Raw genomic sequence first — 22,929 nt, forward strand, 5'->3', positions numbered from 1 at the left:
TGGTGGTGTGGGGGTTTGGGGGGGGGAGTTAGAGCGTTTTAGAGGGGTCATGGCATTTTGGGGGGAGTTAGGACATTTTAGAGGGGTCATGGCGTTTTAGAGGGTTATGGCGTTTTGGGGGGAGTTAGGACGTTTTAGAGGGGTCATGGCATTTTTGGGGGGGTTAGGGCGTTTGCAGGGTTCCCACTCTTCCACGGGCTTTTTATTTATGGGCCTTTACAGGACTTGAGAGCTAATTTAATGCAAACCGGACGGCCTCAAAAGGGTGCAAACATGCGAGGTGGCCGCCTGCCTGGCTCGCCGCGGTGTCCTCCCCTGGGGGTGGAAAGACAAGGGGCTGGAGGCCAGAAGGTGCTGCGGCCCGACAAGTCCACTCGTTTGAGCATCCCCGTCACCAGCTCCTTCTCTGTGGAGGGGGGACAACATTGATAAGCAGCATTGGGACATTTGTTTTCATTTCATTCACTTCGCTATCACATACAGAATGCACAATTTTTTTTTTTTTTTTTAATGCTGGTTCATGTTTTCGGCAGCAAGTCCACCTTTGGTCTTGATCGATTTTTGAGTTCTGAATTTGTGATTCCGAGAACATCACGTTGCCTTCGTTTCGCAGCGAGTGTCACCTCTGTGGCCGGCCAACAAGAGCCACTGCTGGACCGCCCGCAATGAATCCGTCTGAAGGATCTGACAAAGCAGTTCCAGTACCTGCGGAAGGGGGGGGGGGGGGGGACAGGTTTCGCAAGGACGGGCATATCGCCGTGACGACACGGGGTTTGCTGTACCATGAGTTCTTGATCGTGGAAAGGTTTGCCGTGGTCCAGATGCTGGGAAGGAGGTCGACGCGGGTGAGACTTGGCGGATGCAGGGACCAGTCGCCCGGTTTGGGCAGAGTATCGGGTCTGGCGCCGGACGGGCTCTTCTGTCAGTTGAGCCTGCGATGGAGCGACGACAAAACATTGTGATCAGTTGGGTCGACGTGCGGATGAAAAACGCACGCTGAAGAGCTGCATCGGAGAGCAGGAAGGGACCAACATGTCAGATCAGCTGTCAAACGTGCATGTTTGAAATGTTTCCCCCGTGATTCAAAAATGATCAGGATGGTAATCAGACTCCTGCAGAGCTCGCCGATTGTTTGAATGAGGCGTCAGGGGGTCTTCGAGATGTTCTTTTGTCACATGGGCTCTCAGTAAATTTCACAGAGCCCCACTCTGGTCTTGAGTGGTTTGCAGAGGTGGGGCGGAGCTTGTTTGGGGCCATTTTCACTGCCAAAACTGCTCGCTCAAGCGCTCAGTCGGCCAGCGGGGAGGGACCGAGTGAGTCGCTCATTTCCGTACCTCGATTTCCCCTTCTTGCGCCTGGGAAGATGGACCGACTTTGGCTGCCAGCTCCCTGAGCTCATCTCTCCAGGCTTCTGAAAACATTGCTGGGCCAAAACAAGCAAAGACAGACATTCTTCAAAAGGCACAACATGAGAAAATGTCTTTTTTTCTTTTTTTCCCTAATGACCTGCTTGGCTGGCCAGGTGAGTCCGATGCGGCGTCAAAGCCAACGCCGGCACGACGGCTTGCCTCTGCACGTGACTCTTGAGTAGCGGGTGCGGGAACAAGGAGGAGCTGACCAACCAGTCATCTCTCACCGTGCACACGGGCCTGCCGTTGAGACCTGAGTGCGGACAACGTGACTTCGAGGGACAAACGTCGAGCATTCAACACTTTTGGCTTTCATGTTTTCTGTTTACCGCAGCGCCGCCGTCCGGACGGGCAAAGACACCGTTTCATTTTCTCATAAGTGTGAAGTTTTGAAATTCATTTCCAGGCCTTTACCGCAGTCCCTCTCAGTTGCCGTTTCTCGGGCTTCCTCCCTTCAAACTGCTCCTCCGTTGGCTTGAGGCGATTCATTCAGCCAGTCTACCACCACCCATCGTTATTGATCATGAATTTTGAAATTCAATTTACCGTGTTCAAATAACAGTTTGAGCTCGTCGAGACCTCGGGGGGAAGCTTTCAGGGAGCCGGACGGGAATCCCCCCATCTCGAATTTACGAGGAAAGAGTTCTTCAGGTTTTTTTTTTTTGGTGAAGAAGGTTGCGCAGTCCAATTCTCGTCCGTCTCCCCCCTCAAGCAACCACTCGAGGTTCCGTCTGGGGTGCCAAGTTGTCTTGTCCAGGGAAGCCAAGACAACAAATATTTTAAAAAAACTTGACATTTATTCAAGACAGAAAAAAAAACCATGGAGGGACACCGTTCACAGATCTGTCCTTTTCTTTTGTTGGGAGTTGGTGAAGGTCAGCACAGAGTACAGCCGAGTGCACGTGCAGGCAACTTTGCTCATCTGCAAAATAACTGGTCAGCATTCAACGGTACGAACAGTTTCTTCCATTTAACGCCGTAATATGTCAAATTGCCATTTGAGAAATCAACGCTGAAACGAGCAAACTTTGGTCGCAGATTTGCCTCGAAATATAAAACCCAAATGTCTTCGGTAGTGTACAACGACGAGGGAATTGACCTTGCCGTTCCAATACTTTGGAAAGGAACTGCAAGTTATCACGTTGAATTTTTAATTTTTTTCATTCGTACAGCCAAGGGACAAGAAGGAACTTAAGTGAAAAAGCAAACGCGGCAAAGGGAGCAAAAAGTCATTTGGCCATTCGCTCACCTTGAATGTGCCTGACGCGATGCGGGTGCGGGTTGTGCCTGGAGAAGAAAGAGTGGTGGCTGAGGGCACCGAACCTCGGCGTGCCCGCCGTCGACGGCGCCTCGTTCCGCTCGGGGGTGAGCCGGCCGGGACCCCCGCTTGGGCACGAGCTCATCTGTCCGGACATATTTGGGGCAGGGGAAGGCGCCTGGAGGGAGAAAGCCGAGTTACTTCGGATTTGACATTGTTGTGCTAAATCACAAAAAAAAATAAATAAAAAAGGAGCATGAGGCCAAATGCACCTGAGCTTGGAAAACTGATCCGCGCCGTCTGACGTTCTGGCGGTCGCTAAGAAACAAGAGCAAAGAGAGACATGGCGTATCCTTCGCAACCGCTTCATCGACACCGAGGAGACAAAAGAGCGCACAATGCGCTGACCGGGCTTTGTGCAAGACGTCGCTTTGGTTGCGGGTCCAAACTCGAGCAAGGAGGGAAGAGCTAAGGGAGGAGGAGGAGGTGCAAAAAAAAAAAAGGGGGGTGGTGGCGATGAGCGGCAGAGGAAGACAATGCGGAGGACGGAGGGGAGGAGCAGGAAGGTGAGGAGACAAGATGAGCACGAGGAGCTAAATACATACACAAAAAAAGGGGGGGAGGGGGTCAAGATGGGGAGGAGGTGGTTGAAGAAAAGGAGGCAGCGAAGAAGGTGCGGAGCAAGACAAGACGACCGAACTGGAGGTGAAGGAGGATAACGGAGCGGAGCAACACTTTTTTTGTTTTTTTAAATAAAAGAACCTGTACTTTTTAAAGAGCTCAATCAGTCGTGGTATTTTCATCTGGGTCTTGAAGTATCAGTACACTGTGCGAGTACTTTTGCCTCCTCAGGTAAAAATTCAATTGTTTTCTTAAAAGAGTCTACTTTTCACTCGAAGGAGTCCAATTAGTAACCGGTGTTCAGACATCAGTACTTTTGTTCGTTACTTTAGCCACCTGTGTCCGGCTTGGGGGGGGGGGGAAGCATATGCTCCCTCCCTCCTCCTCGTCGTCCTTTTTTTGCCTCGAACGGGGATCGGCGCGAGCAGCCAGCCAAGCGTCATCTCCGCGCGCGCAGTGGTGAGGAGGCGGCGGCGGCGGCGATGTCGGCGCCGTCCGCGGAGCCCTGGCCGGCGTCGGTTCCCAGGATCACGCCGGAGGTGCTGCGCGAGACGCTGCGCTACTACAACCTGAGCCGGCAGGAGTTCATCAGCACGTACAAGATCCCGCCGCTGGTGTACGTGGCGGAGCTGCCGCGCGGCGCCAAGACGGCGTTCGTGGTCATCTACGCGCTGATCTTCGCGCTGGCGCTGAGCGGCAACAGCCTGGTGCTGTCGGTGGTGCTGAGGAAGCGCGCCGCGCGCACCGCCACCGACGTCTTCATCTGCTCGCTGGCCGTCAGCGACCTGCTCATCACTTTCTTCTGCGTGCCCTTCACGCTGCTGCAGAACATCACCTCGCAGTGGGTCGGAGGTCAGTCTGTGGGCTTGCGTGGCCTTCTTGGCAAAAAACAACAACAGCACCAACAGCAGTAGCGACCGAGTGCCATGCTTTTCTTTCAGAGTTGTTGACTTTTTTTTTTTTAATTACTTGTACAACTCTTCTATCGACTGTAATTTTCCAATACAAAATAAAAGCATGCATCTCCAAATTTTTTCGTTCAAACAACCCGAGATAAAACTCCAATTGCAAAATCCCATTATTCGCGGCGAAACAAAAATCTAACTTGTTCAACTTTCAAAAGGAACAAAAAAGCAAAACTAGACAATGTTTTTTATTTCACTTTTAAAACTGTAGACCTACATGCAAAAGAAATTTAATAGAACCTACAGTCCATTATTCAATGTGTGATTTATTTTTTTAAATCCGAGATAATCAAATTTTATTTGCACAACTTTACAAATATTTTTTTATTTCTGCTGCTATAAATTCTGCTGTAGACTGCAAATTTTCCCAGTGTGGGACAAATAAAGGTTCTTATCTTAATAAATGTGAAAGTATTTTTTTTGTGATACATGCTTCAATTTCACTTTGAAATTTTACATGAAAAGCACTTACCTCCAAAAGTCAGTTTTCCCCCCCTGAAAATTGGTTAAAAAGTTTTGTTCATTTGACTTGCATTGAAAAACACATTTAAAAAAAAATCTCAAAACAAGCAAACAAAATACACATTTTCCGATCCTATAAAGAAGCAAACATTTTTTGTGGTAAAAAATTAAATCAAACCATGACATTATTTTCAAATGTGATTTTTAATTGGAATTTTTCTTTTTTGGGGTGGTGCTCGAGGAGGAGCACCTCAGGCAATTTCAACATAGTTGACACGCAAGCAATCTTGTCGTCGGGCGAAGCACAAAACCACAAATCTTTTGCACCGCCATGTGATCGCATAAGTGACATTTTTGGTCAGGTAGAGCCCACAGAACACTGTTGAGCAGCGGCAGCGTTGCACAAGAGGGGTGGGGGGTGGGGGCATTAGCACTCACTCAGGCGCAAAGTGACGTGATGCGGCACGGGCTTTGTTTGCAGGCGTGCTGGTCTGCAAGACGGTTCCCTTCGTGCAGACCACGGCGGTGGTGACGGGCATCCTCACCATGACCTGCATCGCCATCGAGAGATACTTGGGCATCGTTTTCCCGCTTCGAATGAGGCGACGCTCCACATCCAGGAGAGCGTACAAGATGCTGGGTATTTCCCGTTGCCTTTCTTTCCCGTTTCCTAGACTTCAAAGTTGATCCCTCCACCTCGGAGAGCGTTTTAAGCAAGGGTGAGGGTTTAGCATCGAGATTCACCGAGTCGGGCCGCACGCCAACGTGACGGCGAGAAGTGATCGCCATCACTCGGAGGTTGATCGCATAGCCAATGTTGTCGATTGAACAGGGCTTAAATAGCATGAGCGGGCATCAAAGGATTGGTCTCAACTTGTTTTCATGTTTTTGCTGCAAAACACCAAAACAGAACGTTGCCAACGCAAGCCTCTTGTCAAAGGGGAAAACTTTGCCCTCTGCTGGTCGGAGATCAACATTGCACCCTATTACGCCGTCATCCAACACGGCCACGAAGAGATAAAAGGGCTTGTTTACGAAAACCCTGAAACATGAAGGCTTTCCATGGTCCGACTTGTCCTTTTTGGGGGTTTGTTGCAGGGCTGGTGTGGCTGGCCTCGGTGATGGTGGGCTCGCCCATGCTGTTTGTGCAGCAGCTCAAAGTGAGTCACGAGTGCGAGTGCAAAATGCTTCGACTCCACTGCGGCAATTCGCGTTCCTCTTTTGGGAAATGAGCGTCAGATGAAAGGACTCAAATTGCAGGCCATCGACATTCAAAAGTCGCGCCCGTGTTTGAATAGCGCCGGCGGCTGCTGCTTCCGCGGCTTCTCATCATCTCTGCGCTTCGCGGCTCAGGTCAAGTACGACTTTGTGTACGACCGCCACCACGTGTGCTGCCAGGAGATGTGGCGCTCGCTGAGCGACCGGCGGGCGTACACCACCTTCATCATGGCGGCCCTGTTCCTGCTCCCGCTGGCCGCCATGCTCTTCCTCTACACCCGCATCGCCTTTGAGCTGTGGATACGCAAGAGGGTGGGCGACTCGTCGGTCCTCAACACCATGAATCAACGGGAGCTGGTCAAGATGGACAGGTAGGAATGACGTGCGTGGGCCGCCCGCACCGAGTTGACATGGAAGAATCCGTCCTGATGTCGACAGAGGGACTTTGTGATCACGGCTCACACTCGTGCGGGCAAAAGCCTCGACTGAAGGCCGATTGTCGACTTTGTCCTCCGCAGGAAGAAGAAGAGAGCCGTCAAGATGATGATCATCATCGTTCTGCTGTTCACCGTTTGCTGGGCACCTTTCCACACGGTCCACATGCTCTTCGAATACTGTAAATACCCGCCAAAAACTCGCCACGGGTGCCGTCCGTCCGGGCAAAAGGGTTGAATGTCGACTTGCTTTGTTTTAGACGACCTGGAGAAGAAATACGACGACGTGACGCTCAACATGACGGTGGCCGTGGTGCAGGCCGTCGGCTTCTTCAACAGCTTCAACAACCCCATCGTGTACGCCTTCATGAACGAGAACTTCAAGAAGAGCTGCGTCTCGGCGCTGTCGCGCTGCACGCGGCAGCCCGGCCAGCGGGCCGAGGTCCAGGCGCCGCCCGTGCGCTTCATCAAGTTGCAAACCAGAGAGGCCTTCCTCGAGTTGGACTCTAGCGACGGCCCCAAGCGGCGCGGGGCCGACGGGGGTCCGTCCGCTTCGTCGCGTGGCGAGAGCTCCCCGGGGGAGGTCGGGGAAAAGCGCTCCACCGTTCAAACGGAGCTCGCCGCAAACTCCGACTCTTCGGGGAAATGAGCACCAAGTGCCGAGGCGCCGGGAGATGGAGGAGATTTGGACAGGGGGGACTTTGGAGCTGGTCGTGGCAAATCCAAGTGGCCATTTTCCAATTAAGCTCGTCTGAACTGAGAACGGGGTCCGTTCAGCCGTAGTCCAGATGAGTCCGTGACTGCCAGAAGGTCTTTGAAGAGTCTTCAGGGTTGAATGTTTCTTGTCGTGTTCGCTTCATGTTGCAGCTGAGACGTAGTATCGTACTCTTGGGGGTATTTCAAAAAGTCGTCGACTATTTTGTCATACTGTGTAATGACGACAGAACTGAGCTTCGCCTGATCCGTGTCGATGGTTTTTGTTGCCGAAATTGTTGCCATGCTATAAGATTGTCTTTGCATTCAAATTGAATTTTGTATCGTTTTAGTCTCGGTTTCGACAATGTACCCTCAATTCATTGAAATTAAACCAAGTGAGCTGATAACATTCGTTTGCAAAAAGGCGGAGGCGTGGCACAACATGACTCTTCAGCAAAGGTTCAGAGGCAATGAAGGGCCGGCGAGGAAGGCAAAAGCACATTTCAGGTGTTTTATTATTTGCACGAGACAAATGAGCCTTTGGAGTGGGAAAAAAAAAACAATTCTGAAAATAATTTTGAGGCTTTTAGTGCACAGTTCAATCTCATTTTTTGTTTATGTCAAGTGAAAGAATTCCATTTGACCACTTTCATCACCCATTCAAGTAGAAATGGAAACGACAGTGAAATAAAGGAAAAAAAACAGCGAGCGAGTTTTGAGTTTCATTTCCTTCCGCCCCCACGCTCGTGAATCAAAACACTCCTTTGAAACGAGTGGAAATGCCATTTATCTGCTCCCCCACCACCCCCTCCAAAATCTATATTTTGAGTGTTTATCAAATAAATTAGCACTCCATAATAATGCACTCTAAAAACCAAGACAGCAGCATCATGATTAAACAAAACACATTTGTATATTCGCGTCAAGCAGACAAATGAAGAAAAACAGTTTCACATTGACTGTGATACGGTTCTTCTTGGAGACGACAAACTGAAACCCGAAGGAGTTTGGGTAGTGTCCGTGCCTCGAGGGGAATCATCAGATTTATATATAAAAAAAAAAAATAAAAAAAAGTCAAATCCTCACTGTAACATGATGTCGTGTCTTTAAACCAACCAACCAAGCAAGTGTTGCTCTCCAATGATGGTGGAAATGATGCGACATAAGCAGGCACTTACAAATGGGCGTCGCAGGTCTTCTTCCCTTGCCCCGGCCGGCCGTTACGTGGCGAGAGGGATGTGAAAGTCGGCGTTGTCAAACAGCAGAGGCCTTTTGGTCAAGGAGGGGGCCCTGTCGGCCTTTTGCAGCAGCGAGTCCGTGACTGCCAGAAGGTCTTTGAAGAGTCTTCAGGGTTGAATGTTTCTTGTCGTGTTCGCTTCATGTTGCAGCTGAGACGTAGTATCGTACTCTTGGGGGTATTTCAAAAAGTCGTCGACTATTTTGTCATACTGTGTAATGACGACAGAACTGAGCTTCGCCTGATCCGTGTCGATGGTTTTTGTTGCCGAAATTGTTGCCATGCTATAAGATTGTCTTTGCATTCAAATTGAATTTTGTATCGTTTTAGTCTCGGTTTCGACAATGTACCCTCAATTCATTGAAATTAAACCAAGTGAGCTGATAACATTCGTTTGCAAAAAGGCGGAGGCGTGGCACAACATGACTCTTCAGCAAAGGTTCAGAGGCAATGAAGGGCCGGCGAGGAAGGCAAAAGCACATTTCAGGTGTTTTATTATTTGCACGAGACAAATGAGCCTTTGGAGTGGGAAAAAAAAAACAATTCTGAAAATAATTTTGAGGCTTTTAGTGCACAGTTCAATCTCATTTTTTGTTTATGTCAAGTGAAAGAATTCCATTTGACCACTTTCATCACCCATTCAAGTAGAAATGGAAACGACAGTGAAATAAAGGAAAAAAAACAGCGAGCGAGTTTTGAGTTTCATTTCCTTCCGCCCCCACGCTCGTGAATCAAAACACTCCTTTGAAACGAGTGGAAATGCCATTTATCTGCTCCCCCACCACCCCCTCCAAAATCTATATTTTGAGTGTTTATCAAATAAATTAGCACTCCATAATAATGCACTCTAAAAACCAAGACAGCAGCATCATGATTAAACAAAACACATTTGTATATTCGCGTCAAGCAGACAAATGAAGAAAAACAGTTTCACATTGACTGTGATACGGTTCTTCTTGGAGACGACAAACTGAAACCCGAAGGAGTTTGGGTAGTGTCCGTGCCTCGAGGGGAATCATCAGATTTATATATAAAAAAAAAAAATAAAAAAAAGTCAAATCCTCACTGTAACATGATGTCGTGTCTTTAAACCAACCAACCAAGCAAGTGTTGCTCTCCAATGATGGTGGAAATGATGCGACATAAGCAGGCACTTACAAATGGGCGTCGCAGGTCTTCTTCCCTTGCCCCGGCCGGCCGTTACGTGGCGAGAGGGATGTGAAAGTCGGCGTTGTCAAACAGCAGAGGCCTTTTGGTCAAGGAGGGGGCCCTGTCGGCCTTTTGCAGCAGCTTGAACAGGCCCGTGCCGATGTTCATGGGAATGCCCATGATGATGCACTCGGACACGCCTGCAAATGGGGAAAGACGTCGTCATTGGGTGACAAATTGCAATTTCTCTCGGTACAAAAACGTACACGAGACGCCACTGGGGCTCCTATGCCGACGTATGCTAACGTGCGTCTGGGAACCGGGTGCTTCTCCATTTGTATTGGGACACGGACACAATTCTCATCTTTTGGGCTCGGTACAACAATTCGATCAAAGCTCACTTGGGCATCACATTAACATTGCGCTACTTTGCCTTCCAAAACTGGTTCGTGGCTTTCGCCGTATGCTTGAGGTAATTGTCCATCTGCGCTGTGAAGCGCTAGCCACCCAATGAGCTCCCCAGCAATTGGCTGAATGTAAAGCGGATCTTCAGATTGCCCGCAGCACATCAATCCATCCCTGCCGTTTTTGTCTGTAGTTAGATAACTAATGAGTAGAACGGAAGCAGATACATTGGCAATTTTCACCAAAAGTGTCCCGGCGTTGCCGCGCAACAGTTTGATGAGAAGTGATGAGAACAAATATATCAAACACGAGCCTACCGCAGACGGAGTCCTTCTGGCCGAAGTAGGCGGCGTCGAAGAGGTGGTCGGCCGTTTTTTCAAAGGATGCCAGCATGAGGACGCTCTCCTTCATTTTGGCCAAGCCAAACCTGGTGATGCCAAGTATCTCCCCCTATTTTGGGGAGTCAGAGGACCATCCATTAGTACACTTGCTCTACACGTGTTACAATGTCACTCTTACACTATAAAACCTTTCCGATATGTTTGGAGGCGATATTCTTCACTTTATTTCCTGCTGCTCGCACCATTAAAGTGGCTCGTGGTGTAACACATAAATGCTAGCAAGAGAACGGCACCTTGTAGGACATGAGATCGGCGAGAAGCATGACGTGGCGCCGGTCGATACTCATCCCGTGGTTGACCATGGTGTACTGGATCTCATTGATGATCGTCGACCTGGCCGCCTCAATGCCCAGCGTCTTCTCCACCTGCGTGTGAGAAATCAAAACTCCACAACTCAAAAAAGGGGTTGCGGGGGGGACTCTGTTCTCAGGTCAGACTCCGGTCTCATATGAAAGAAGCTGCGAAAAGTCACACAAAGACACGTGGAAGGCATCATCTTCTTTTCATTTGCACCTCGTAGGTGTTGTTGGACGTGGTCCTGCTTCCGTTCACGCCGTGGGTTGCCATGACAGCCCGTAAGTTGTCACCCTCCACCAGCAACTTGTACTTGCGCTTGCTGCTCTGCTCGTCGATGTGGATGACGGCACGGGCGACCTCGGGTATACCTTGAACCACCACCTTTGCGCGTGGGGCGGGCAGAGGAGGAAAAAAACAAACAAAAGCCTGTGACTTTTGCCGCTATGACAAACCTTTCACCTTCACCTTCGCACTCCTGCTGCGAAGTGTTTTCCCGGACGAGTGTTTCTGTGCCGCTTGCGCGTGTTCTCACCTTGGGAAGCTCGGCCTTGAGCGACTGCATCACGTAGTACATGGAGCTTTTGTTGTTTTCCCGCGGCGACACACACACCACGGCCTCGCCGTGCACAGCGATGTCGCCCGGCTTCACGCGCAGCTTCGACATGCAGATGGAGTAACGTACAGTCTCGGCGTTCACCTACGAAGGCCAACGAGACCGTCACGGCCGGGGACCGTGCGAGAAGACGAGAGGGCTTTTCGTCACGTTTGAAAACAGACGATGCCGGGCCATGCCCAGGAGGCTTGAAAGTGACTGGCTAATGACCCCCCCCCCCCCAAAAAAAAAACATGCCCGAAAAGGGCCAAAAACTGAATTTTAAAAAATGTTTTAATTACTCCACGGAAGCCGTGACAAGTAGAAAGCTCTGTACTTGTGACATCATCAGTGCCTTAGTTATTGTACCTCCAGTCGGAGCAACCTTATGCGCTCCAGGGACAACTTGACCAAGATGAAGCAGTCGTCTGGTAGAAAAACCTCTTCGATGTATTCCGAAATCTGCAAAGGGAAAAAAAAACAACACAAAATCTGCACTATTTTGTCCGTCGCTGAGAGGTAAGCGTCGGCTTTGGGTTACCTCGCCCAGGAGCGTTTTCTCGATCCTCCCCTTCACCAGCCGTGCAAAGTCAGCGTCGTCCTCCACGTCCAAATGCGCGGTGATGATCGGGGTGCTGAGTGAGGGGGCATCAAAATGCCCCAAAAGAAGCAACGTAACGATATTTAAGACAAGAGTTAACTGCCTTCAAGACGCTGCCTTCCAGTCGGACGACAATTCCGGGTGGTGGCGACTTTTCCCTCGTCCGACGCTCCCTCAAAAGCCTTTCGGCGTCTGACCTGATGTTCTTGGAGGCGTTGATGATCTCCTTGATGCGAGGCACGCCCAGAGTGATGTTCATGGACGCCACGCCGGCGAAGTGGAAGGTCTTCAGGGTCATCTGCGTCCCGGGCTCTCCGATGCTCTGGGCGCACAGGGCCCCCACCGCCGAGCCCGGCTCCATCTGCGCTCTGCGGGGCGCCCGTTGGAACAAAGCGTTCAACCACAACACAGCGACGCGCGCGTGACCGTGCGGGCATGCCAACCTCATGTACTTGTCCCTGCAGGTTTCCAGAAACTTCTTCAGCTGCGTCGGGGTGATGCGGTCCAGCTGGTAGAGGACTTTTGGCTGCAGGGTATTTGAGAAAAGGTGAGCGGGGGATTAAAAAAAAAAAGACTGAGCACATCGGCGACATCTACCTCGCTGGTGCCGTTGTCGTTGATGCCGTACTTGTCTCTGGTCTTCTTGATCCTTTCTGAGAAGCCCCTGATGAATTTCTTAATTTCCTGACGGCGGAGGGGAAAGGAGTCGTGAAAGGAGTCACGAGCAAAGCGACGCGCAGGGCATGCCGTCGTGAAGATGCCACGCAACCAACCAGCTGGGAGAGAACCATGCGTCGGGCATTTCGGGGATCAGCTTTGTTGCAGGGCAACAACATTAGCGCTGCCGTTTAACTCTCTTCAAACGTAATGCACACACCGTTTCAAAACCGCACAGGTCAAGATGATGCGCAACTCAAAAAGTTCAATAATAAAAAAAATAAACCGCGTTGACGTGCCAGCATGCGCAGCCACTCTACCTCCAGGTACTTCTCTGAGCCTGTCTCGGTTAGCGCCTACACAAAAAGTTCAACACATCGTCATTCGTGACATGAATGTATCGCAGTGAGTATGAAGCATTCTTGAAGATAAATAATTCACTATTTTTTGGGGGGGGGGGGAAGTTTGTTTACTGGAATACTAAAGGGATTCTCGCAGAATTTTAATTGTAGGGGAATAACGCCATCCATTTTGGATTAGGGCTGTCATAGAAAATGTGGCCCAAGTGAAACCTTGCCAATGGAGAATGTGAAGTCGTTTTTGTAATTTTCTTTCGCCAACGGGGCTAAATTCTTTCCCAAGTGTATCACACGAGGCATTTAATTGAGTTCTTCATCACAGATGTGAGCCCACAGCTCCGCTTCGGTGCGCGTACCTCCAAAAAGCTGTTTCTGCAGCATACAAAGTCGGCTTTCTTCATGATGGTATCAGACGCCAGGACCAGCTCGCCCTTGCTGAGGGTGGGCTCGTGCGCGCACGTGTAGACCGCCTGCGGGGACAGAAGAGGCAACGTGAGGGCAAGTAACAACCTAAGCGACTGCAGCGATTATGCTCGCTGTTCGACATTGATCAAAGTAAGTCAGGGGAGGACAACTTGGAACATGCCGTGGAGGGAAGTCATTACACTTAAGTTTTTTTTTGTTTGTTTGTGTACAAGTGTCTATTTCCGAATAGGACGTAAGAACTTTGGCTACCTGGGCATCTCTTCACCACATCAGCTTTCATCCGACTGCTTTGAAGCATTTAAGTGAAGCTACACAAGAATTCGTCCTTCGACACTTAACAGTGCAAAGATGCCGAGAAGACTGCCACATATACGACGACGCAAGCGCAGGGCTTGTTAACTTTTAGTAGGCATGTTATTTTACGTTCGTAAAATGTCAAGGCCCACCTTCAGCTCATTTTTTTTTCTCTCAATGTGCAGGTGTTTTGCCAAACATCTCGTATTTTAACAAACGCGAGTGCTGAGGACAAATGGAAGATGCCCTTCGAATTTTTCAAGGCGCAGCCGAGGCCAAGTTGTTACCGGCGCCTTGCCACTGTGGGCACCCTGGCTCCACGTTTTTTTTTTCCCCTCCGAAACCATTAACTGAAGAAGCAGTCAAGGCTCAAATGTTAACTGAAAGCAAAAAATCTGGGGGGGAAAAAGCCACAACACCGAGGAAAACATTTCTCTCTTTATACTCTTTTATTTTATTATGGAACTACTCGACTGACTAATCCGGGCTGAATTCACGAAACGATCGCGTGGCTTAGCGCTAAAAATGGAGCGGTCTCATTCCCAAAAGCACGCAGTAGGCCAAGTGCATCACAAACTATGCATCTCGGTGCTCCGGTGGTATTTTAATGAGGTAATATGCATATATTAGGCGGAGAAATTGCCCACCTTGATGCAATTAAATGATGTTTTAAGTCACTCACGTCAGGGCTCATAACAACACGTCGCTTTGGGGGAGCAAACGACGTCGATGGAAAGCCGGTGTAAAATTGGCACTACTCTGTGGAAGCTTCTTTTTAGCGAGGGGACGTGAGGAAACACTCAAACTTGTACAGGACATTGATAAGTGTGGAACCTGATCCCGTTTAGCTCAACACAAAGCTCCAATTCTGTGAACGGCGACAGGTCAGCTCAGACATAAGAAGGAATCGGCGAAGAGTGGGCGCCCAGATTTACACGGATGTTGTCCAAGACCCTCTTGAACTCCAACGGTTCATCCTTGCCCTCCATGTCGGCCGGGTCCAGGCCGTCGCCGCCGTAGATGAACTGGATGATGTCGCCGGTGGAGCTTCGCACCGTCAGGTCGTACTGGGAGCACAGATCCTCCAGGGACTTCACCAAACGCCGCTGTCAAAAAGCAAACGAGAAGTCCATTGTTTTGTTTCCGCTTCTCCGGACACGGAGGGCGTATGGAGGTGACATCACCCAAATTTGAATCTTCCCTCAGCGTGTCCGGCTTTGGCCAATTCTACGGCCATCGAAATCCATCGCCTTGGCAACACACGCCGCTCTGATCATGTTTCACTGACATTTTAATTATGGGGACTGGGGGGGATTTGAAAATAAAAACGTGGCCTCGTCCCCCGCTAACCGGATTTTCTCTCCGCAGGATTTGCGAGGGCAGCTGCGGAGAGCGGACGTGTCACTGAAGAGAATAGTAAGCTCCAATCTCACCTGCATGTAGCCCGTCTCTGCGGTTTTCACCGCCGTGTCTACCAGACCCTCGCGGCCGGCCATTGTGTGGAAGAAAAACTCGGTGGGAGTCAGGCCAGAGTAGAAGCTGTCGGCCACAAAACCTTTCGCGGCGGGCAACTGCGAAAATGAGAAATCTTAGCTAACAAAAAGGGGGGGGGGGTGATGGGAGCACAATTAGGGTTTATATGTTGGCTCCTACTTTGGAGTGCTTTTCAAAGTGAGGCAGGGAGCGATTTTCAAAACCATCAGGTACTCGAGATCCACTGATGGCCTGCTGGCCCACGCATGCAATCATCTGAGAGATGTTGATAAAAGATCCTGGGTGCACAAGAAAGGAGGAGGAACAACAACAAAAAAGTCTTAAGCATTCTGTGTGTGCGCGTTTGTACACAAGAAGACATGAGTGCATCTTTACACCGTCACGGCACCACCGTGTAGCTCTTTTCTACTCCAATTTTGAGGGATAAAAAGTTCCACGTGACTTGCCTTTGGAGCCGCAAAGCGCCATGATCAGAGGACTGTTGCTCTTGTCCAGCTCCCTCAGGCAAGCGCTGCCCGCACGGTCTCTGATGACCGACAGCTCTCTCAGGATAAGCGCCTGTCAATAAATAGAAGGGGAGGGGGGTATGTAAAAATCACAGCGCTATTAGCGCCACCGAAAGCCACACTTGCAATGACTCAAGTCAACATGCGGTGCGAGTTAAGCCAACGCAAACAGCTGGAAATGTCACCGCCCATCATTGAAAGAAAAAGCAGCATGCCACCGTTCAATAGAACCGTGGGATGCAGAGCTGCCCGTTGGCGGGTTGATGTGAGGAAAAGGTTGATAGGAAGACATAAAACCCCAACTCAGACACTGCAAAAACGTGACATGCGTTGTTCTTACGTCTGACGTTAAATTTAATTCAAGTTATACAGTGCGGTGGATGCTTCTATCCATCAAATGGAATCCAAGCATTTACTACCTCCGACTTCTAAATATCTCAAGTGTGCTTTGCTTCGTCACGCCCCCCAACAAAATGAAGTCAATAAAGTCAAACTGGTACAACTTTGGGGGAACCTCTAAAGTCTCCTCAGCCGTGCAGCCAGGCTGCTGCTGCAGCTTGCCCGTCTTCAGGGCTTCGATGTACTCGTCGCATTTGCGGTAGCCGTCATCCAGCAGGTCCTGCTTGGCCTTCAGCAGACCTTGGCCGGGCGTCACGTCCCCGATTCCAATGGAAAAGCCTCGGTTTGCTGGAAGCCGTAGGGGGCGGGGGGAAAAATACAACATCCTAAATGTCAAATGAAAAGCCCTGAAAGCAGGCGATGACGTACAGAGATACACAGGGGCGAGTCGAGCGAGGCGGGACATGGCGTTTGCCGCCTCCAGCTGTCCCCAGTCTCTCAGCAGGATGTAGAAGATGTTGTTCTTGGAGCCCGAGCCCAAGGTGCTCTTGTCCATGCTGCCGCACATCAGCTCGCTGTTGTGGATGACCACGACTGGAAACAATTGGCAGGAACCAAAAAAAAAAACACAACCCGAGGATGTCATATCGACGAATTCAAAGCTGTTGGAAAACGGCAGTTGTTTGTTTGCATTCGTTCGACAGTCGCTGCAGCCACAGCGAGTGAGGTCGGGCACGCTTTGATGGTGGGATCAATATATATTACGGCGGTGGCATCTTGGTGCCAAGGAGCTGCGTTGAAGTGAGGGGACGAGCTTTATTTATTCATAGCGTCGTTGCCAACTTGCGGCATCAAGAGGCAATTTCAAAATAAATTCAAAGGTTTTGGAATTTTCGCTCTTCTTGGACAAAATAGCGGAGTGTCACTAAAGCGCGTCGGTACACTTTTCAAAGGCTTACATGAGTCGTTGTGGCACAGGTCCTCGCCTTTGCCACAGTACTGCTTGCCCTTGGTCCGCAGGTTGGCCTTGACGGGGCAATCTTTGCTCGGCTTCAGGATGAGGCTGAAGATCTGCTTGCCCGTCCACAGAGCCATGGGCTGAAGGACGGCATGACATTGAAAATTAGGTGGGCTATGTACATGCTGACAAAGCCAACAAAAATGACCGGTTCAGATCAGTTCAGAAGAAAAATCAGCACATGGCAAACCCCACTTTGGAGACTAAGGCGTACCTTCACGATTGATGGGCGAGGGAGCGCAATCTTGACCTTTTCATCCTTGCCGACGAGAATGGACGCCACGATCTGACATGCTTTGGATCGGTCAAAGAAGGTGTCCTTCAGTGTGAGGAGATAGCCCGCTAGGAGGCACAAACATGCTCACTTATTTCTTCATTCGCTTGACAAGGTCAAAAAGACGTTGACACGCACGCACAAAATGTCCCTCGGGTCAATTTCCAAAGAGAATATGCTCATAATAATTAACCATCACAAATTAGGAACGAGAAATCTTGTGAAGTCACAGCAGCAGTTTGTAAGGGTTGAAGGAAGAGACACATTCACCGGAGCCTGACATTACCTGTCAGGAAGTCCTGAATAGCAGCAATCAGCGGCTCGCCATTTCTTGGTGTGACAAGATTAGCTTTTGTCTGGGGGGGAGAAAACAAAAAAAGTGCGGTAATGGAACAAAGACAACGGGGGCAAAGAATTCCACAAGCAGGAGCAGTCCCATGTACCCCCATTAGGATGAGAGCCTCGGCTTTGGCCTCCTCGGTCTGAGGCAGGTGGAGGTTCATTTCGTCACCGTCAAAGTCGGCGTTGTACGGCGTGCACACGCATTCGTTGAAGCGGAAAGTCCTGTGAGGCTTGACTCGGGCCTGCCCAATTGGGAAAAACTGTCAGAATGTGGCACCCAAGCGACAGGTCATGTTGCTCAAAATTTGAAAACAAAACGGGGAGGGGAGATATAAAAGAAACTGGAATCCTCACTGCCAGGGTCAGACAGCGCAAAACTTAACTGTATGGGCATTTTAACACACACAAGTAAAAATAGATTCACAACTGTATGGCTAACTGTTGCGTACCTTCACAATTAATGGCCATCAGTCATTCTGCTTTGCCGTTCATAAATTCACTTGGTCACAGATTTCTTTGCTCTCACCTCTCCGCTGTTATTTGCTAAAAATTTTACCCATTTGCTATTTTTGTGCACAGGCCCCCAAAAGAAATAGTGCTTTGGCACCACCTAGTGGAATCTTGGGGCCAAGCACCAGCGTCGAACTGAGGGGAGGAGCTTCATTTCGTCAAAACATCCAGTCCAAGGCTGCTGGGATTGAGGCAAACTTACAATGTGCGCCATGATACTGAGCTTGTGCAGCGAGGGCTGCCGGTTGAAAAGGACGATGTCGCCGTCTATCATGTGCCGCTCCACGATGTCACCGAAGCGCAGCTCCTGCGCTATCTTCTCTCGGTTGCCGTATTTCAAGAACCTGCCAGGGAGCAAACGTGAGGGCGGGGAAAATTCCATCTGTTGAACGAGCGCCGACGCCTCGCGTCACCTTTTCATTTGATTGCGTCGATTCTGGATGAAGTTGGCGCCGGGGTGAACGTCCGGGCCGTTGCGCACAAGTTTCCTCATGAGCTCCAGGTTGGCTTTGTTGACCTTTCACGGTCACACATTTGACGCGGTCACGCATGAGACAAATGAGATGAGTGAAATGCATTGTCAGGGGACGCGGGGCTTACGCGCTCCGGATACGTCAGGATTTTGGCCACGTGCACGGGTACGGCCACTTCGTCGATCCTCAAGTTGGGATCCGGGGAAATGACGGTCCTGCCGGAGAAGTCCACCCTTTTTCCCGACAGATTGCCTCGGAAGCGGCCTGTGTCGTCACAGCACTTGATTGAATAACATTTCAGTTCATGGTTCTTAAAAAGCTTCTCCATTGATTTTTGGCCGTGAACAAAATGGAACGCCTCTAGCCTCCTACGACCTGGCGTCCACCTGTGTGGACATCACATTTTTTGGTTGTCAAGACTACAATGTTAAATTTTGGACTACAAGGGCCTGGCGTCCACTTATGAGGACGTTAAACTACACCCTAGTGGTGGAAGAAGAGTGTAACAAGCACATGTCAATTCAAATTCAAGTAAAAATTCAAGATGGCAGACAACCCACCCAAACATTCAGATAATAATAATACATTTCATATTGTGTTCACTCAAATTTAACGAATGTCCTCATATGTGGACATCATTTTTCTCAGAAACTACATCATGTAAAAAGATCATTCTTTGTTTTTACACTCATCAGGTCCCAATTAGCCTAAATATTGAACAGAAAATAAAAACGCAAGCCTTGCAAGAGTTCGGGTCTTACGGGGCTAGAGCAAAATTTGAAAGAGCTGTGGACCCGACGCAGACCAAAATGTTTGAATTATTTTGTGAATCCCGTAAGGGCGAGAGATATGGCTCCCCGACGGCCCCAGGTGTCAAATTCACAGTCCTCAAAGTTTGTAGCAAAATGCTATCAAATCATCATCATAACAGCATGTGATTGACGCCCGCCCAACTTCAAATTTTATTAAAATCAAAAACTCAGAAGCTAACGGCGAGCTAAAAACGACATCGATTGACAGCTTCATACGCCAAGTAAGATATGAAAATAAGTCCACCGCATACCTTGCTTGCCCTTGAGTCTCTGCACAAAGCCTCTGGTCCACTTCTTGGGCGCCATGTTGAGCGGGATGCCGGACAGCTCGCTGTTGATGTAGAGCGCGCACTGCAGCTGCAGGAAGTCCCAGTCCTCCATGATCATCTGCGTCTTGGCGCCTGTCATGCGATGCTGGAGGACAAGAGTTCAATTCCCCTGTGATGTCTTAAGGCACAAGTTTTCACAGGCCTTTTGCCGCTAGCATGTAGGCAATTAAAATCTGGGCATCGGTTACTTGCAGCAGGTCTCAACTTAAGCCCACCGCCCAACCTTTTTGATGACGTCATTAAGGAAGATGATCTCGGTGAGTTTCATGGTGAGGTCGTCCTCGTTGGTGCCCGACTTGAGGTCGCTGACCACGGAGGGCCGGATGCAGAGCGGCGGCACCAGCAGGCGGGTGAGGATGAGGTCGGCCGGTTTGCCCGCTTCGGGGTTCATCAGCAGCAGCGGTACGTCCTCTTGGGGGATGCGCATGAAGATGCTCAGCACCACCAAAGGGTTGAGGTTTTCCTGCACAGGAGACGCCAACACGTACGGACTTAATATAGAGTAAACAGTCACTTTGGAGTTGACCGATTATTGTTGGCGAATTAAAAAAAAAACAGAAAGAACAAATTGATACGTGGGCTGGCCTGAGCGCAGAACATTTGGACCTGTGCTCGCGCCAAAAGGGGCTCCATGAGTTTGTTGTGCTCGATGGCCGTGTCAAAGGACTGCAGGAAGTCGGACACGAAAGGCTCCACCACCTTCTTGGTGGTTTTGTATTTCTCGTGGATGATCTTCAGCAGGCCGCACTTCTTCACCGTCCCTGAGGAGCAGGCCAAGACGTCTAAGAGCACGACCACTACAAGTCCTGCAGAGAAATACTTTGTGGGATTCATCACCGTTGAACGCCGAACAATTGAGACAAACGCTTCTTTTGCGGCATTTGTCGGAGATTTTCTTCTTCAGCCCTCGCTTCTGTAGGTAGGGCAAATTGGGCCGTTTCAACATGTCCATGAACTGTAGCTTGTCCTCTTTACTCAGCATGATGCTCGAGCAAGTCTTGCAGACCATCTGAAAGAAAATGAACATGTCTTCTCAGTACATCCATAATGTTGCTTTTTTGCCCCCCCCCTCCCCAAATCACCGTTCTAGAATTATTTGCACTTACAATTGACATGAAAACAAAAGTTTGATTGTCCGCGAGTTTTGTTTTATAGCCATTTATCATGTGCACTGGCCTGTAATATTCCTATGATGGCTTTGAAGTAGCCAACGTGAAAACATGGCAGCTCCAGATCCAGGTAGCCGTAGTGTCCCAAACAATCAGCCAGATTCTTCCCACAGGTTAAACACGGTCGGTCTTTCTCGCTGGTCCCCTATATGACAAAATATATCAACACGTGACTGGTGCACTGGTTCAAATTCAGTGTTTAAATAAAGCATTTTCATACCATGCGGTGATCCAATACTCCATAAGGCAGCGGCGAGTGTTTTGTGTCCTGGCTGTACAGGTTCTTGCTGACCACCTGAATGTGGGCCTGCTGACGCATTTGATCAGCTGATTTCATGCCAAAGCAAATGTGGCTTCTGTAGGAAGAAGGGGGGGGGGTGGAGAGCATGCATTCGTTTCACAAAATGCAGCTCTTTCTCGCACAAACCGGAGCTTTTTGTGAAACAAAGCACATCAAGCAGAACACCCCTCAAAAACGTTTGAAGAATTTGTGCTATATTTATTCCTTTAACAATTTATGCAGTTTTTGTTCTCAACTCTTAATTTGTTTTTGCCTGTGTGTGTTTGAGTGTCAAATTAAAGGACATCTGCAAACTCAGTTCGGCTCTTGACCATTACTTATTTTTGTGAAACCTGCGCCCTTGACTTTCGATGATTCGTTTATCATCATTATTTGTTGTCTATTTCTGGGTTTGGTGAAATTTCCGATGATACCAGACTTTGACAATTGGATAATGAAGTTATGAAAGTTTGAAACTCTGGTTCAAAAAAAAAAAAAAAGGTCTCATCGAAAATCTTGAGACCGTCGACTTTGCATGAAGCCGAAGTGGCGCGTTTTAAACTGCCTTTAAAGAGCCAGAATATATGTGTACTGTCTAGAAAATGATGCTTATATCTTTGAAATCAGCTTTAAATTAACTGTCGGATAAAGCTGTTAAAAAAAAAAAACCCACATCATTGTAAACCGTCATGGCGTTAGCTTTAGCCGGCGAGCTAACGAAAGCTCGTGAGCTACTCACATTTTCTTGGCCACATCGGTCTCTCGGAACTGCTCCTTCACCATTTTGGCAGCGCTTCGCTTCGCTTCCCACGCGAATCTAGATAAACGTGCTTTATTCTTCTCTCATTCCGGCCAGCAAGATTAGACGACATACAACTTCACTGCACCATGTTGTGGATGAGCAAGCCGAGCAAACAAACACGCTGCTAGTACTGCACGTTGTGTTGCGTTCAGAGTCCAATTGTATTTTGCCCGACAATGGTAAAATGCATACTTTTTTTCACAAATTGGAAAAATAAAATGAATTGGAAACGTTCCGTCTCGGTCATCCTACAGGTGTAAAAAAAACTCTGGCTACTCACACCTCAGCTCATCAGCCAGCTGTGGAGAGGCGTGGAATCATCATGAACAATTGAATCAGGTGTGTTGGTGTTGGGAGGGATCGAAAACACGCAGGATATGACTCTCGAAGAACCGGATTTCCTTACCTTTGCTATACGTGTTAGTGGTTGACACAAAAATACACACAAAATAAATATACAAAATGTCACTGCCAGGACTTGCAAGTGAACTATATCGTGGGAAAACATAAAGTTACAGGGTGCTTTGAACGCAGCATAAAAATATCGATCTATTTTTTACATAACTTTATTCGTCTCGGTTTCTTCATATTGAAATTGTTTTTTTTTATACGATTAGTATATAAAAACTTACACAGTTTCGCACATAAAGTTGAGTACATTCTGAAATGTACAACAAAATCATACTTTACGCATATATGTGGGCAGTTGTCTAGCCGATAGTGATTGCGACATTACAACTTGTCACGAGATGGCAGCAAATTAATATCAGTCATTGATCGAAGTCGGTGTCAAACTTCAGTCCTGGAGGGCCGCCATCCTCCATGATTTCCATCGCTCACCTGATTTGAATGATCAGCTCATCTCAAGCTCTGTTGAAGCCTGATATCGATCCTGTTCATTGGAATCAAATGTGTTGCAACAGGGAGAGATGAAAAACATGCAGGTCAGCGGCCCTCCAGAACCGGAGTTTGACACCTATAATCGAAGCAAATGGCAAGTATTGCACATTTGTGCAGAAATAATTTCTAAAAGATTGCAGTTTCAAACAAATCATTTTGCACTCGGGGAGGGCCACGAGTCACATACTCTTATGAAACTC

General features: G+C 48.9%; 3 protein-coding genes across 5 annotated transcripts in view; 1 reads left to right on the plus strand and 2 right to left on the minus strand.

The window, feature by feature from the left end:
* tbata (thymus, brain and testes associated) overlaps nt 1-3,147 on the minus strand; it is a 3,931-nt gene extending 784 nt beyond the window's left edge. Inside the window, exons 1-7 of one of the 2 annotated variants that reach the window (XM_019874605.1) lie at nt 2,940-3,147; nt 2,659-2,845; nt 1,507-1,662; nt 1,335-1,423; nt 783-932; nt 624-705; nt 293-406 (exon numbers count right to left, since the gene is read on the minus strand). In XM_019874605.1, coding sequence (XP_019730164.1) covers nt 293-406; nt 624-705; nt 783-932; nt 1,335-1,423; nt 1,507-1,662; nt 2,659-2,824 — 757 coding nt within the window. In that variant the 5' untranslated portion in view covers nt 2,825-2,845; nt 2,940-3,147. Of the gene's footprint in view, nt 1-292; nt 407-623; nt 706-782; nt 933-1,334; nt 1,424-1,506; nt 1,663-2,658 lie in introns of both variants that reach the window. The other variant, XM_019874604.1, reaches the window with a different exon arrangement.
* Nucleotides 3,148-3,702: 555 nt separating this feature from the next.
* On the plus strand, nt 3,703-7,276 carry qrfprb (pyroglutamylated RFamide peptide receptor b). Its single transcript, XM_019874589.1, has 6 exons — nt 3,703-4,140; nt 5,197-5,355; nt 5,814-5,875; nt 6,069-6,304; nt 6,452-6,549; nt 6,628-7,276. Exons 1-6 carry the CDS (start codon nt 3,771-3,773, stop codon nt 7,014-7,016), a joined length of 1,314 nt encoding a protein of 437 aa, XP_019730148.1. The 5' UTR covers nt 3,703-3,770; the 3' UTR covers nt 7,017-7,276.
* Nucleotides 7,277-7,560: 284 nt separating this feature from the next.
* On the minus strand, nt 7,561-22,357 carry polr3a (polymerase (RNA) III (DNA directed) polypeptide A). 2 transcript variants are annotated; one of them, XM_019874526.1, is made up of 32 exons: nt 21,767-22,357; nt 20,968-21,103; nt 20,755-20,892; nt 20,416-20,587; nt 20,185-20,339; nt 19,802-20,041; nt 19,501-19,663; nt 18,565-18,701; nt 18,378-18,481; nt 18,167-18,308; nt 17,556-17,696; nt 17,399-17,468; nt 17,053-17,180; nt 16,780-16,918; nt 16,250-16,414; nt 15,996-16,168; nt 15,422-15,533; nt 15,135-15,253; nt 14,915-15,052; nt 14,417-14,587; nt 13,118-13,231; nt 12,343-12,429; nt 12,189-12,271; nt 11,943-12,113; nt 11,686-11,779; nt 11,514-11,606; nt 11,085-11,249; nt 10,769-10,933; nt 10,489-10,620; nt 10,172-10,304; nt 9,579-9,649; nt 7,561-8,361 (listed from the first exon to the last, which is right to left on the minus strand). In XM_019874526.1, the coding sequence occupies exons 1-32, from the start codon at nt 21,808-21,810 to the stop codon at nt 8,284-8,286; spliced, it is 4,173 nt and encodes a 1,390-aa protein (XP_019730085.1). In that variant the 5' UTR covers nt 21,811-22,357; the 3' UTR covers nt 7,561-8,283. The 2 variants fall into 2 exon arrangements, with proteins under 2 accessions (XP_019730085.1, XP_019730084.1); XM_019874525.1 differs by lacking the exon at nt 7,561-8,361 and having other exon boundaries at nt 8,778-9,649.
* Nucleotides 22,358-22,929: the final 572 nt, after the last annotated feature.

Source organism: Hippocampus comes, unplaced genomic scaffold (genome assembly GCF_001891065.2).
Source record: "Hippocampus comes isolate QL1 unplaced genomic scaffold, H_comes_QL1_v1.1 scaffold279, whole genome shotgun sequence".
In the NCBI taxonomy this organism is placed as follows: domain Eukaryota; kingdom Metazoa; phylum Chordata; class Actinopteri; order Syngnathiformes; family Syngnathidae; genus Hippocampus; species Hippocampus comes.

Excerpts from the sequence above, each read along its gene's own strand:
- polr3a (XM_019874526.1), bottom strand. The coding sequence starts at position 21,810 with ATGGTGAAGGAGCAGTTCCGAGAGACCGATGTGGCCAAGAAAAT. Across the intron at positions 17,697-18,166 it reads TCAGTATCATGGCGCACATT|GCCCGAGTCAAGCCTCACAG; the intron begins GTAAGTTTGCCT and ends CCAATTGGGCAG. Across the intron at positions 12,272-12,342 it reads ACGACAACGGCACCAGCGAG|CCAAAAGTCCTCTACCAGCT; the intron begins GTAGATGTCGCC and ends AATACCCTGCAG.
- qrfprb (XM_019874589.1), top strand. The coding sequence starts at position 3,771 with ATGTCGGCGCCGTCCGCGGAGCCCTGGCCGGCGTCGGTTCCCAGGATC. Across the intron at positions 5,356-5,813 it reads GAGAGCGTACAAGATGCTGG|GGCTGGTGTGGCTGGCCTCG; the intron begins GTATTTCCCGTT and ends GGTTTGTTGCAG. Across the intron at positions 6,305-6,451 it reads GAGCTGGTCAAGATGGACAG|GAAGAAGAAGAGAGCCGTCA; the intron begins GTAGGAATGACG and ends TGTCCTCCGCAG.